The sequence below is a fragment of the Hoplias malabaricus genome, chromosome 1 (genome assembly GCF_029633855.1).
Source record: "Hoplias malabaricus isolate fHopMal1 chromosome 1, fHopMal1.hap1, whole genome shotgun sequence".
In the NCBI taxonomy this organism is placed as follows: Eukaryota; Metazoa; Chordata; class Actinopteri; order Characiformes; family Erythrinidae; genus Hoplias; species Hoplias malabaricus.
In genome coordinates, this window is record NC_089800.1 from 59,769,167 (window position 1) to 59,783,958 (window position 14,792).

General features: G+C 36.3%; 1 protein-coding gene across 3 annotated transcripts in view; it reads left to right on the forward strand.

Annotated features, from left to right (window-relative positions):
- The window catches only part of cdc42bpaa (CDC42 binding protein kinase alpha (DMPK-like) a), a 59,350-nt gene that overhangs the window by 7,354 nt on the left and 37,204 nt on the right, over positions 1-14,792 (forward strand). For all 3 annotated transcript variants that reach the window (XM_066669002.1, XM_066668987.1, XM_066668994.1), the window contains exons 2-5: positions 8,602-8,693; positions 11,415-11,498; positions 11,729-11,824; positions 12,268-12,416. In XM_066669002.1, the coding sequence (XP_066525099.1) occupies positions 8,602-8,693; positions 11,415-11,498; positions 11,729-11,824; positions 12,268-12,416 (421 nt within the window). The remainder of the gene's footprint in view (positions 1-8,601; positions 8,694-11,414; positions 11,499-11,728; positions 11,825-12,267; positions 12,417-14,792) is intronic.

Sequence of the window (14,792 nt, forward strand, 5' to 3'; positions counted from 1 at the left end):
TGGAAATTATAAACAGTGTTTTTTTTTTTTTCAAGAGAGCTATTTTTGTTCTCATAACATTCCTCAGACTCTAAGCCAAACCTATACTAAATAGGGCATTTGTGATTTTTTTATTGTATTTTATTTTATTTTTTATTAATCAGATACTACTTATATATTACCAATAAGTATATTGATTACCATATGACACTAAGGACTATTGTACTGTTATGTAGTCCAGTATTGGAGCATAACAGAATGGAATGTATTTTTATTTGTATATTTAAGCAAAATTATTTGTGTGATTACTGTAGTAAATATTTTGCTTTTAAACACCAACATTAAAAACAATGTAATGATTGATCTTTCTTGCTACAATTTACTATTACACATTTCTTCCAACTATTGACTTTAGTCAATAACTGGAGAAACAAGCTTTAACTTGCATCTAATCTGTCAGCCAGATTTGTTATCATTGTCTTGACACCAAGACATCCACATGCTTTGGTTTACTGAATGGCTACGAATCATGTAGAATATATTCTGTTGAAACCACTAGACTTTAATTTGTAATTGAATCAGTTGGTCTTTTGGATATTGATGTAACAAAAAAAAGTTTTCTTGGTATCATCATTCCCTAGTAAACCTCTGTATACCTATTCTGGGCTATTTTTATTAGCTATACTCTGTGCTGGATTTTCAGCATTGCTTTCATATGTGAATATGTAGGCCTCATATTTGGGTAAATTCCTGAATTGAGAGGATTTTGGAGAATAATAAAGTTGTAGAGATCTACAACTTTGATATTTATGAATCATCTATAATTGGTAATGCATTATTACAATAAAAAATGTAAGTGTAATGTTCAGATACAGACAGGCATCTCTGTTTACTTAACTTATTTCCATAAAGTTGTGACATTTTGGAAGATAATTATCTGTAATTTGTTCATTCTCTTGAACCTTCATTTAACTCACCAAATAAAATCCAGCATTTTCACTAACCAACTTAAGTTTTTTAAATGGATGCAAATACTCAATACACTCAAAAGAGGTATTTTTATCACTGTGTTACACCTCATTTCCTTTTAATCACACTTAATTTTTATCAGCTTGCATTGTGTTGCTGAAATAACCATGTACTTCCTTGGAAAAGATGTCATCCTGACATCAGCATGACTCTCTAATTTCTCTAAGGCTACGTTCACACATCAGGTAAAGGTGGCCCAAATCTGATTTCATCATCAAATCAGATTTTTTTGTTCTGTTGTTCACACTGTCTATGTAATGTGACCGATATCTGACTGAATAGATCATGCTAATAAAAGCTGACCCGAATGCGCAAAAGAACGATGCTTCGTGCACTGGCCAGAAGGCAAAATCCATCTGTTATATCCATACAGAGCACTTACATTTTTGAAAAGGAATGGGACTAGACTGTTTTTTTACTGTATCACAAAACCTCCCTTTATTCCAAATGAGCTATATGTTAAAAACAGAGTATTAATTAAAGAATATTAAAACATGATCGGATGTTTCTTTTGTGATACGCACAAATTTTCCAGGCCACACGTGAACACACGGCCTCCAAAAAAAACTAGCGCCAACAAAATGAATATGACTCACATTTATACAGTTTCATACTGACATGAAAAATAAAAAACTGATATAGAACTACTAAAAAAGTAGCTCTTCTCATGTTTGTTTTATAAAAACACTTAATTCAAATTCCCACAATTTTTATTTTTTCATAAATGAAAGACAGGAACCTGGATTAAGAGGTGTCACATGTTTTGCAATATTTTTTACAAAACAAAAATGCTTTGACCAGGCCAGTTCCTTGTCTATTTAAATTAAAATGAAGACGTTTGGGACTGTAATCCGGAGATCATTCTAAGCGGCCGGAGTTACGTAAATGTCACATGAATTCTGATCTTGCTGTTCAGACAGAGTCTCATTGCTACAGATCGGATATGGATCGGATCTCAATACCACATATGAAAGTGACCCAAATCTGATTTTAAAAAGTCAGAGTTAATGTAATTTGTGCTGTTCACACAGCCACACAAATGACACATCTATGTCGGATTTAGGCCATTTTTCCCTGCTGTGTGAATGTACCATAAATATACGTGTCAATATCATAATTTTGGCTTTTACAACTTTCTCTGGTAACTGTAAAGTAGGTTTTAAATTTGGCACAGAGAACTCCTAGAAACAAGCTGACCACAGCACAGGGTACCAAAGTCTTTTGAAGCATCTGAATTCATAGAGTAGTTGATAGCATTTCTGCATAAAATTGAAATATGTCTTTTTCCTTGGTGATTTTAGTTGCATTTCTTGAACCTGTGGTGGAAATTGCTAAGTGACAACAGCATTCTGAAGTACTTCTGAGCTGATATTTGTGAGAATAGCATGATGATTTCTTATGCAGTGCTCTCTGTGGCACAAAGTTCACATTCAACAGGGGAAAATACGTACATTATATGGACAAACGTATTAGAACATATACACATCAAAAGTATAGGAACTTTTAAGACCAAATGTTATTTACGTGTTGCAGTGACGTCATGTTTTTCCATGGGTGCCATATTGGGGATTGAGTGCCTGGTTTCAGAGTGCACCACTAATTGGAAAGACAGATAATTTTAATTATATCATACACAGCTCCTCTCCCTGCACTGGAGAGAGTTTTACAACACTCAAAACACAGAAACCCACCTCCACTCTATGTGAGGTGTAAAGGGTTGCACTACGTATAGTATAAAGAGAAAATGACCCTTAATATCAGCATATTTGTTATAGGATTTAATGGAAAATTGTTAGCACATCAGTCTCTAATGCATTTCTCTGATCTTCTGTCTAATTGAGTGAGTCATTCATACACATCATATACAAGATTCAGGAATTGTTTTATTTCATTAAATAGTGCGTAGGAGACTGCACACAAAAGCCACATATTCCTTTGTCTCAGACTTCTCCCCCATGTTTACAGGTAAATAATTTAATCCCACTGCCCCTGTGGCATAATTGGTTAAAAAAATAATGGTTTTTGCACTCATGTAGTGCATCGTATGCCGACAGTTTTTAGTCAGCTGTATGTTTCAAGCATGCCTGTTGAATTAGTGTCTAATTATGGTTTGTTTTATTATCTGTGATGTGCGCTATGTTGTTAGTATGGGGCTACTTTAGGACACGGCCTGAGCTTCTTTACTGACTGACACAGACGAAAAGAGCTATTTACAAACATGATGTAAATAAATGTGTTAGGGATCCATACCTATTTCTTTAATTTAAATATCTAATGGTGGACTACAAAACAATTTAAATAGCACAGTTTTTATTTGAATTGTATGTTTGAGCAATGAATACGTACCTAATATGGCTGCTACTATGTTCTGTGACAACAGCTGCCACCCAAGAATAGCAGCTTCCACTCATCTGGGAAGGTTGTCTGTAAGATTCTGGATTTTGTTTGTGGTACTTTTTAGCCCAGTCATTCATGAAGATTTATGAAGTCAAACAATGATAAAGCCCAATTTATACTTCTGCGTCGACCCTACACCATAGGCTTCGCGTCAACGCAAACTCTACAGCGTAGCCTGGCATGCACCTCTTTAGAAATGTAACTACACGCCACGTTAATGCAGACCACAACAACTGTGATTGGTCAGAAAATCGGACAGACATTGTTTACGCAGAACCAAAGAAGTACAGAAACATGAGCTCCCCTCCACCACACACAGAGACGCAGACAGCAGCACTTTCATAGTGAAAGATTTCCTCAGACATGGTGTGGACTTCAGGGATGAATTTAAATATTGAATAATGGGGGAAAAATAACTAGAGAAGTGATACCACACGGGAAAAACGTGCTGGCTTTTCTTTGGAATTTGTTTCTTTCCTGGCACCTCATGTAAACTCTGCTCTGTCCCAAACAAAGACCTACACCCTAAACAGTGCACTTTAAAGATTTATAAAAGTAATTCTACTGCTCCGCTACAGAGTGTAGAGGAAGATGTTTGAGATTCAGCCCTAGTGGTTTGGCGGTGTAATTGCAGAGTGACGCGGACACCAATGCAGAAGTATAAATGCTCACAACAGAGCCTGCTTGGCCCACGGTGTAGGGTTGACGCAGAAGTATAAATTGGGTTTAAGGAACAAAAGGGCCTGGCTTTCAATCTCTGTTGTACTTTATTCCAAAAAAATTTCAGTGGGTTTAATGTCAGGGCTCAATGTAAGCCTGTCAAGTTCTTCCACATCAGACTGCCTTTATGGACCTTGCTTTGTGCACTGAAGTATAGTCATACTGGAACCAAAAAGGGCCTCCCTGAAACTCTTCTGCACACTTAGAAGCATAACATTTTCCAAGATGTCTTCATAAGCTGGCATTTTGTAGCGAGCTGTTCTTGCTCTTCACACAAAGTATATTTTCCTCCTGGGATCTTTGGTCTTCCCAAAGATGCACAACACTGTGCAAATGTATATCAAGAGCTTGTAGCGTCTTATTTTGCTAATTTATAGATAGATAGATAATTTATTGATCCCAGAGGGAAATTCCAATTACTGATGGTGTAAGCTACATAAAAGATGGACAGTTCCAGAAATTAACAATAAATTTTTTAATTAAACAAAAAAGTAGCTGTATTGGCAAGTACCAAAATACCTAATACTTGTACTCGTGCTCGATTTGAAAAAAATGGTATTTTATGCATCCCTAATTAGAACCAAGAGGTCTAGGCCAGTCCTTGAAATACAACCTAAAATCTTTGTCCCTATTTCACCAACCTGGCACAGTGCAGTCAGGCAGGTAACATTCTGGTATTTGCCAAACCCAGATTCATCCATTAGACTGCCAGCTACAGAAGAATAATTTTGTACTCTCGTACTCCATTCAGCACTTCTACACTATTTAATGTTTCACTCAATGCATTGGTGGCATACTTTACACCACTCCATCCAATGTTGTTTGTGCATTGTGTTTTGTGATGTAAGGCTTGATTGCAGCTGCTATAGAACCCATATCATGAAGCTTCTGGCGAGCTGTTCTTGCGCTGATGTTAACGCCAGAGGAGGTTTAGAGCTCTGCAGTATTTGAGTGAATTGAGGGTTAGCGTAATTTACACACTGTGCCTCAGCATTCAGTGACACTGACACTCTGTAACATTACGTGGTCTGCCACTAAGTGGTTGGGTTGCTGTGGTTTCTATAAATTATACTACTTTTCAGCAATACCAGTCATAGTTGATCATGGAATATCTAGAAAGCAATAATGGCATCATAGTATAGTATCACACTTAAATTCTGTGAGCTCCTTAGAAGGACCTATTCTTTCTTAAATGCTTGTTAAGGTAGACAGTATGGCAAAGTACCTAATTTTATACACCTGTTGTAGTGGGACTTAATGAAACACTTGTGCTCAGTGATTAGTGTGTGTCCCAGTACTTTTGTCCATATAGCGTACATTCTGCATAGTGAATAACTAAGCATCTCCACTTCTTTCTGGACATGCACACCATGCTCCAACAGAAATAAAGGTTCCTTGAACAGGACACCTACTGCGCCAATATCCATGTTTACATGCAGCCTAATAATCAGACTAATGACTAAGAGAATATGTTCATGTATACATGTCACATGGAACAGAGTAGTCGGAATGAGGTCATTCTGATTAAAATTTGTATCCGCATGAAAATGATTTGTCATTTTCACACAGCTCACACAGCTCCGGGGGCCTGGAGGTTGTGGGTTCGATTCCCGCTCCGGGTGACTGTCTGTGAGGAGTTGGTGTGTTCTCCCCGTGTCCGCGTGGGTTTCCTCCGGGTGCTCCGGTTTCCTCCCACAGTCCAAAAACACACGTTGCAGGTGGATTGGCGACTCGAATGTGTCCGTAGGTGTGAGTGAATGTGTGTGTGTCTGTGTTGCCCTGTGAAGGACTGGCGTCCCCTCCAGGGTGTATGCCCGCCTTGCGCCTGATGATTCCAGGTAGGCTCTGGACCCCCCGCGACCCTAAAATTGGATAAGCGGTTACAGATAATGGATGGATGGATAGTTAAATCAGGAAATAATAGCTATGCAAACACCTGTATCCAATTACATTCCCCATTCAGATTGTTTATGTACATTTTAAGCATGAGCCAATCTTGCAGCAGCAACACACTGGAATACTGGAATAGGTGACTTCAGGGTGTTTTGTCAACGCCCTTAAAATCATAAATGACTGCCCTGTTTAGAAATTTTGCTTCTGCTCAGAATTTCTGAATTACTTCAGTACATCTCTCATACCAGGCCATTCTATAAAGGGGTTTTGAGGAAAGTGACTGAACTGAAATGAAGCTTTGTAACAAAATTACAGAGGAGGGAATTAAAGCAAAGCTGAACACTCTAGGAAAAACTAAACTGGTGTGGGCAGAGCATTAGGAAGTTTAGGTGACATGGATAACAGCATTATTCCTGTCACATATCAAGCCCAATCTTGTTTGAAAGCTTGTTCTTGTTAGGGCATATAATAAAGAGTAAAATGGCAGTATGGCCATCTCATTTCCTCAAATCTGGGATTTTCATCTAGCTTGTGGAAAGCCATTCATTTAAAAATATCCAGATGTTTTTAAGGTTTTAGGAGAGTAGAGTTCATCACTGCATCTTTTAAGATGATATAGTATGTTTGAGGGGGAAGAAAACAGCAGTTGTTTGTACATGGATAAAGTTAAAATAGTCTGTAAGTTTTTATTCACTGTTTGAATTGTAACAGAAGCTCATTTGTAACTTGTTATTTAGTTTTTAGCATTTTTGGTCTGTGTTTACTTTCATGCAGTTAGCATTCTCACAAATTTAGAGTCAGTTCAATTTACAGAATAAATAGGTTACTATTTTGCAGCATCAAAACTAAAATAGGTTACCATATTGCAGCGTCGAAACTAATTGTGGTATAATCTGAATTAATTTAATCTGTTTAATTGGAGAAAACCTCTGTGTAGCATGTTTCATTGTTTTAAATGTCATATTGAATGCATCTTCTAAATGCATATATGTAAAATATATTGATTGTGTTAGCATTTTTATATATATAATGATTGCTTTAGCATTTAGTTCTTATTAATATTGTTGCTTCATATTAATTTTTATTTTATAAAAATGCCATCTGGATATTACATTGTGTTAAAAATTTCAGGATGAATGAATAGATTTACTTTTTAAGTCAAGTTTTTTGTGTGAGTAGCCCTTAATGCTTTAAATGTAATATGTTTATTTACAAGTAACTTGATGCTATTAAAAGATAACACAACATGTACTTTGTCCAATAGCTGTGGATGTGACTTGTCCAACTAATTGCATAACCATTTTTCGCAGTTTGCTGCAGTGGCTCAGTAACTTTGTGATTCTTACCCTCTATGGAAGAAGTGTTTTACTGCTACTCCTGTTCCTTTGCCTTTATATGGCCTCTAGTTGCAGGGCATCCCTAGAGATGGATAGTATGGTTCATTTAATTTATAGCCACATGCCTCCCACACTACAGACTGAAGCACTGATATGCATGCTGTCTCTGGCTATATTTTCAGAAAACTACTTAATGTATACTGAAGCTGAAGGCATATTTTATGGCTGAAAAGGCAGCCTGAAAATAACATCACAGCATGGACATGCTGATTTAAAATTGGCTTTGTTTGATGGCTTTGTGAACTGTTTCAATGGGGTTCACCCCTTGAGACTTTGTCTGAAGTCCTAGTGTACTAATTGCAGCTTGAAGTTCTTAAAGACACCCCTACCCCCCTGCGTTTATGATCATTCAGAAGATCTGCACCTTATGCCATGGTATGTTTGAGTAACAAGCCGACTACATTGCAACTGAAGTTTCTATTTATTGTTTGAATTCCCATGGAAACTAATTAGCCAATCGATCTGTTTAGTTTTGTAGCATTTTCAGTACATGATTCAGTATGTGGCATTCATGCAGTTAGCAGTCTACCAAATTTGGAGTCAGTTCCACCTTAGTTAATAGCACAAAATTAGTCAGTGTTGCCTATCTGTGAAGCAGGAATAGAGCAAAATCCTCATCTTTTTTCATGGTTTTCAATGTTCTGAGGTCTTCAACAGTCCAAATGCCTCCAAATGCTGTTTCTCAGCCATGGTACATATATAGTGCTGTGCATATATAGAGGAGTTTATATTTCTGATTTCCTTGGCTCAACTTGAATCATATTTGTCCGACTGCAGAACATTCACAGTTGTTGCATTTTGCGTCAGTCCGATGTCTAGTTACATTTCTGGGTAAGTGCAGATTAGGCTGCAACTTAGGGTACAGTGTAGGGTTTGCATCAGTGTGGGTCCTACATATTGCCAACAGCATAGGTTTGATGAAGAAGTATAAATTGGTCTTTAGGTGTTGACCTTGAAGTTCACACAGTCATTACTCTATACTGCATATATGTTGCTGTAATGTTTTGTACATTTATTTCTGATAACTTGTGACACATATTTAAATGTTCATAAGTAAAAACTAAATACTCCAAAACCAATTAATACCAACTGAACTAAGCACTGGGAATTTTCTATATGGTTAAAACAATAGCTTGAAAGATGCATTTAATCTATTTTAACCATATGCTTTTCTTTCTTTTTCTAGCTAAACCATTCACATCTAAACTAAAGCAGATGAGACTGCACAGGGAAGACTTTGAAATTCTGAAAGTGATTGGCCGAGGAGCGTTTGGAGAGGTAAGTCCTTTTTCTGTAATTTTCTAAATTATAATTTACCAGTTAATAAAATTGATACAAAGGGACCTTACTGGTACAGAATTATAAGATTGCAGATGTGAGATATTTAGAAATTAGAATTTAGGATTTAGAAATTGTTTTTCGTACAATTAACTACTATGCAGTTCCTAAACAGTTTAGGGCAGTTAATAGAAATACAGGTCCAGTGTCCAAGTGATCATATTATAAATATGATTCCATTTTATTTTGTCCAAACTTTAGTTTTTGTATCTTATTAAGTCAAAGTGCAGGGCTTATAAAACCTTAGGTACCAACATTTTATCAGTTTTATTTAACTACTATAAAGGGAGCTAATTGTTTATGACTGCTCTTGATAGAATAGTTAAGTATATGTAGAACACAACCGTTGCAGCTTTACATCAGCAGTATTGACGCTCCACTCAGATTCCCTTGAAGGTGGCAAAAATTTAGAAAATACCTTTCTGACTGCTGGAACTCAATAATACATTGACATGTGTCAAATACAGTATATTGTATATAACCATTTTTAATTACAATGTAATTTTTAAACTTTATAATATATTTTCAGTGCATATTATGTTTTCTGTGCAATGTTTAGAATGACCTCCTAGCAGGTGCTTCAACTGCAGTTTAGCAATGCACTCTGTGTATATATTGCTTTTTTGCTCTTATATATGCACATAATATGCATATTGCACATTGCATATTTTTCAGGTTCAGCAGTGGCAAGAATTTATAAGCAAACAAAAATTCAAAGGACATTATGATCCTCAAGTAAACCACAAGGGAAACTGAGTGAAGTAGGAATGTTGTTGATGTTGCTCTATTTTTGTTTTTTCCTTACTCCCATCGTTCTTTCTTCATTTTTCTTTGCCATACAGCTTTATTAAGTGTATATAACTAGAAGAATGCTATCATCATTGAACAATAATTTAATTTGTTTATCAGATTCATAAGTTGGTAGCCATATACATAAGGAGTTTTCTTCATTTGGAGTCATAAGGAGTTGTTTGTAGCAGAACTTACTGAGATTGATTAACTGTTGTTTCCTGAAGGTGCCGTGTCTCTCTGCTTTTTGTAAATAGTTTGAATTATAGATGATTAGAAATGACACATCAGCTGTTAATTTATGCCATGTAGTGTATATGGCTTGGACTTGAGAAAAGAGAAAGACAGAAGGTAAATATTGCCTTTCTAAGCTGACTAACTGTAACCCCACATTGACTGGAATGTGCAGAACTCTCAGTGACTGCTTTTTTTGGCTTATTTTTAGCAGGGAGTAAACTTTGCTTTTGTTTCACTTGGATACTTCCAGTTTAAAATAGATATTCTCCCCATAACTGTTCTTTTCATGATTATTTTAACTTTTTATTACATATGTTAATATATGGAAATATAGTTTTGCATTTGATATGACCTGATAGGGAACATTTTATGATGTGTTTTTTCAAAGCTGTTATGTCTGAAATGGGTATATCATGAAATTTCTTTCTAGATGAATTGATGAACCTTAAATTAAAGCTGCAATAGATGACATTTCACACATTAATACAGTAGAAAGCCTTAAATTGTATTAAGGTATATAGAAGTAAAGGCTTCCAGAGCAATGAATGAACACAAGTTCTGTGCATGTTGTTCACGGCTCGTTGTTTTCATAGCCAGCCCAGCTGTGTGTGCATACTAGTGCTGCCCTGTGGAAACTTTAGCCTGTTCATTGCATTGGTCGTGCAAAATGGCAGACTGCAGTACAATATGTTCAGATGTTCAAAATTTCTGCATATTCCTCCTCCACAGAAGCACTGAAACACTTTAACTAAATATGCCTTTGACAGGGAACAAGACAAGAATCAACACTAGACTGGCTTTTCAGAGATAGAAACCACTAAGTGTATTTTTGTTACATTGTACACATTAGATCTTGTAAATGTTGGTTTCACACTGCAATTTAGTGAGTGCACTAAAGAACTTGTTGTTAAACTTAAAAATAAATAAATAAATAAATAAATGACCAAACTCTTATTCGCACCTTTCGTTCCATCTTAAATGGCTGAACTCATACTTGATGTGTCCCAAATCACACCTGCTTGCACTTTACCTTCTATAATACTGTTGTGAAGGCAATGAGTAACTTGCCTGGGCACTTCCATCTCTTGTCATTTCTAATACCTCAACTGGCTGTAATTGGCCCAAAAGTCCACACCATTAAATGACGGGTTTTCACACTGTCACTGATGGTGTCTCATAGCAGCTTTACTGATTTTGAGAATTAAAAAAAAAAAAAAAAACAATATATACCTCAGGCGAGCAAGCCACTGACATATCTTTCAGGAAATGATTAATATCTGGAGGTTTCCAACATGTTAAAAAATTCCTTTGTCTGCCAGAATTTACTAAAAAAATTCTGTCTTGAATAGGGCAAAAAATATGACATGCTTAGATATTTTCACACATATCTGGACACAGTACACTAGGAGGGCAATGTTTAAATCTTGCCATTAAATTCAACTATTTTTTCAACTATTAATTCAATCAGTATTATTCAGCACTTCTAAATAATAGTCAAATTGCACAAAATTATAAGTACAGATATCTATCAAAAGCTCAAAGTGTTTTTCAAAATAATATATCAGTGATAAAATAATGCCATTCTGCATAAACCCCCCCCCCCCCCCCGCTATTTGTTTTCTGTTTGTGTTACAGGTGGCAGTTGTAAAGGTAAAGAATTCAGACAAGGTGTTTGCCATGAAGATCCTTAACAAATGGGAGATGCTGAAAAGGGCTGAGGTAAGAATTAGTTTTTGGTGCCACACTGTCATGTCAGACAATTGACAACCACAGCTATTTGTTACTGATTTCATATTTAATTTTTGTTTATTCAAATATGCTAGTCATAATCATTATTTAATATCTTACCCTGTCAAAGACAATGCTGAAAGGCATAATTGGCATGGCAAAATGTGTCATATTAGCCATTTATGGTGTTATATGAGTGTAAAAGTGTCTTTTATATCTAGACTGCGTGCTTTCGGGAGGAGCGTGATGTTTTAGTAAATGGAGACAGCCAGTGGATCACCACACTGCACTATGCTTTTCAGGATGACAACTTCCTGGTGAGCAAAAGACTGTATTGATTCAGATTTGTCTGAATATTCAGTAACTGTCTTATAAATTTCCAGTGCATCACTTCGTTGCTGTCAGATAAATGTTGATAACTACAATCATTGAAATCATTCATTTAAGGCCAGAGTCTTAAATATGACTGATAAGGCATATTGTGTTTGAATATGCATTCGTGTTTCAGAAGATTTTGGTTACTATTTTAAAATGTCTATGTTTTTTTTTTTTTTTTTTTTTTTTTACTCTGCTCATACCCAAGTATCAGTAATACATCTCTGTCAAGCTAATTCAGGTGGATATAATCTATATTCCTATAGACAATTCCTTGGCCAGCCCTATAAGTTAAGAGTTATTCAGACACATGATCAGAAGGGGTCTAATCTGACAGTCTGAATCCATCATGTAGAATAGATTCTCATATGTCTGTGTTTTGCAGTATCTAGTTATGGATTACTATGTGGGTGGTGATCTCTTGACCCTGCTCAGCAAGTTTGAGGACCGCTTACCTGAGGACATGGCCCGTTTCTACCTGGCTGAAATGGTTTTGGCTATTGACTCTGTGCATCAGCTCCACTATGTACACAGGTAAGCCTCAAGAATAATTTCAGCTTGCAGAAGTCAGCATGGAGATCCTTGGGTCCAGTCTTTACCTGGATTTTTTTTTTTTTGATGGAACAAAGTATCAAGTGATGTAAAAAGTAAAACTTTTGACAGAGACATTTAGCTCTTCACAGAAAAATTATTAAATGAATGGAATGAAGAATGATGTGAAGCTCAGTCAGATTATATTATTTTGTTTGTTATCTGGCTCATCCTTGCTTCATAAGCTCATAATGCCTCTGTGGTGATAAGACTGTTATGTGGCGATAAAACTACACTGTTTCAAATTCTATAGTCACAAGACAAATTTGGACATGTGTATTTATGTTACTGCATAGAGGCCTTTCTTTTACAGATAATATTCTAAGCTCAGAGACTCAGATTTTGCTCATCACTCAGGAAGTGATCAATTCTCTGCTTTTAATTTCATGCTACAGCTGTGGATGTGCCAGTAAATATAAAACCTTAAAGCAGAATGAAATATAATAATAATTGGTTTGTTTGTGAAGAGCAATTCGGGCTACGAGAGACAATTTGCAGTGTTAACAGAGCACATACAAAATGAGGCCGTAATTGATTTACAGAAACTCATCAACATTAACAAAATTCTGCACACCTAAATAAGCTTAAGAACTTTTTTTTTTTTTAATCTTTTTACATATATATAGCATATGATGCTCTGGCAATGATGATTAAAGTATGTTGAGGTGTACTCCACATAAGGTTCCGTTTGTTCAATTTAGTTAATGATAATGAGCCTTTTTAGTTTAGATCTAGAATGAATTCTTCTGGTTCTGCAAGGAATGAACCAAAGATTGCTCATTTATTCATTCATTCATTTTCTGTAACCGCTTTATGTAGTTGAGGAGCGCCGTGTCCATATCCCACCTGGAGTCACTGGATGTTATAAAGGAGCACACTCTAGATGGGGTGGCAGTCTGTCATAGAACATCACTCAATCACTCACACCCATCCCAATCTCCCTACCAGCATGTGCCTTTCACTTGTGGAATGAAACCGGAGCACCCAGAGGAAATATACACATATACAGGGAGAACACATCAAACTCCTCAGACCTTGCTGTGCCACCTTGCCACCCTAAATCCAAGGATCATATGTGTGAACAATTATGTAACTGTTGTTCTATTTAAGGTACAATGGAAACTTGAATAAAAAATGTGTTAAAGGCAAGTCATGTTTTTGGGGAATAATACATATACATAATACATATTATTGCTATTATATGTATTGTATTTATACATATTATTACAATGTGTATATATTATTTCAATACATTCAATTCAAGATTTTTTTTTAAATATAGCTTATTTTATAATGTTAGTGGTACTTTAATGTAGGTTTTGAAAATTACACTGTTATTCTGAATGTCCTTTTTATTGCTTTCTATCTAGTGGTCCTTTAGAAATAGGGTTTGATGCTGAGTAAGCACTATGTGAGTGGGAGGACCTTCCATTGTGACTGGGGGTTGAGGAAGAGGCCAGTGTGTTAGCATGCTACTGTGCCAGGTAGTGAGGATAGTTACATACCAGTGTTTTTAATGTTTTTTTTATGACATTCAAATGGAGAGGTGTTTTTAGTTAACTTTATTATTAGAGCTTTTTCATTTTTGTAATTTGAATTGCTGTCAGAAAGAAAGGGTGTCTTGCTCTTAGGTGTGCTTCCTGCAGTTTAATATATCCTGCCTCTTTTGTCCTCTGGATATTGTTTTTCATACTAACAATGCCATGGTTTCACACTGATCGCCTAAATGTGTACTTATTCACTAAGTAGAGGAGTGGAGAATTACACACATTTAGATGTTTATTTTGTAGTGAGACATCTGAGCTCTGCCTTTCTGTTCTTTTGAGACCCTAGGAGTGTGTCTGGGATATTGGTGCCTAGTTGACACCTCAGGGGCTCTGACAGTATCTGCATTGCCATAGACAGTCTCTGTCTGTGGCTCAGGACATACAGACAAAAAAATTTGCCCTGCCCGGTTCAACTGCTGCTAAGATGGAGCTAGACCGGGAACTCTTCTGCATAGTATTACCTCATCATTGAATTGTTTCACTTGTTGTGTTTATGCAGTCCTGTTTATGCAATTCTTGGAGGAAGAGAGATTTATACATGAAGCCTATAAAATGTCCCTAGTCTTTTTCATAATTTTAAGTCTCTTACGGTAATTGTCTGGTTATGTGAAAAGAAGGAAGAAAAGGAGAAAGGGAGCTAGAGTAGAGCTTGGGGAGAGGAGGAAACAAACTTGGAGTAAAGAGAGAGAAACTGGAGGTAGTGGGAGGAATGCCGAATCGGGCGTGGTCAGCAGCAGCTGTGCAGGGCCTATGAGTGTGTGTCCTGGGCTGG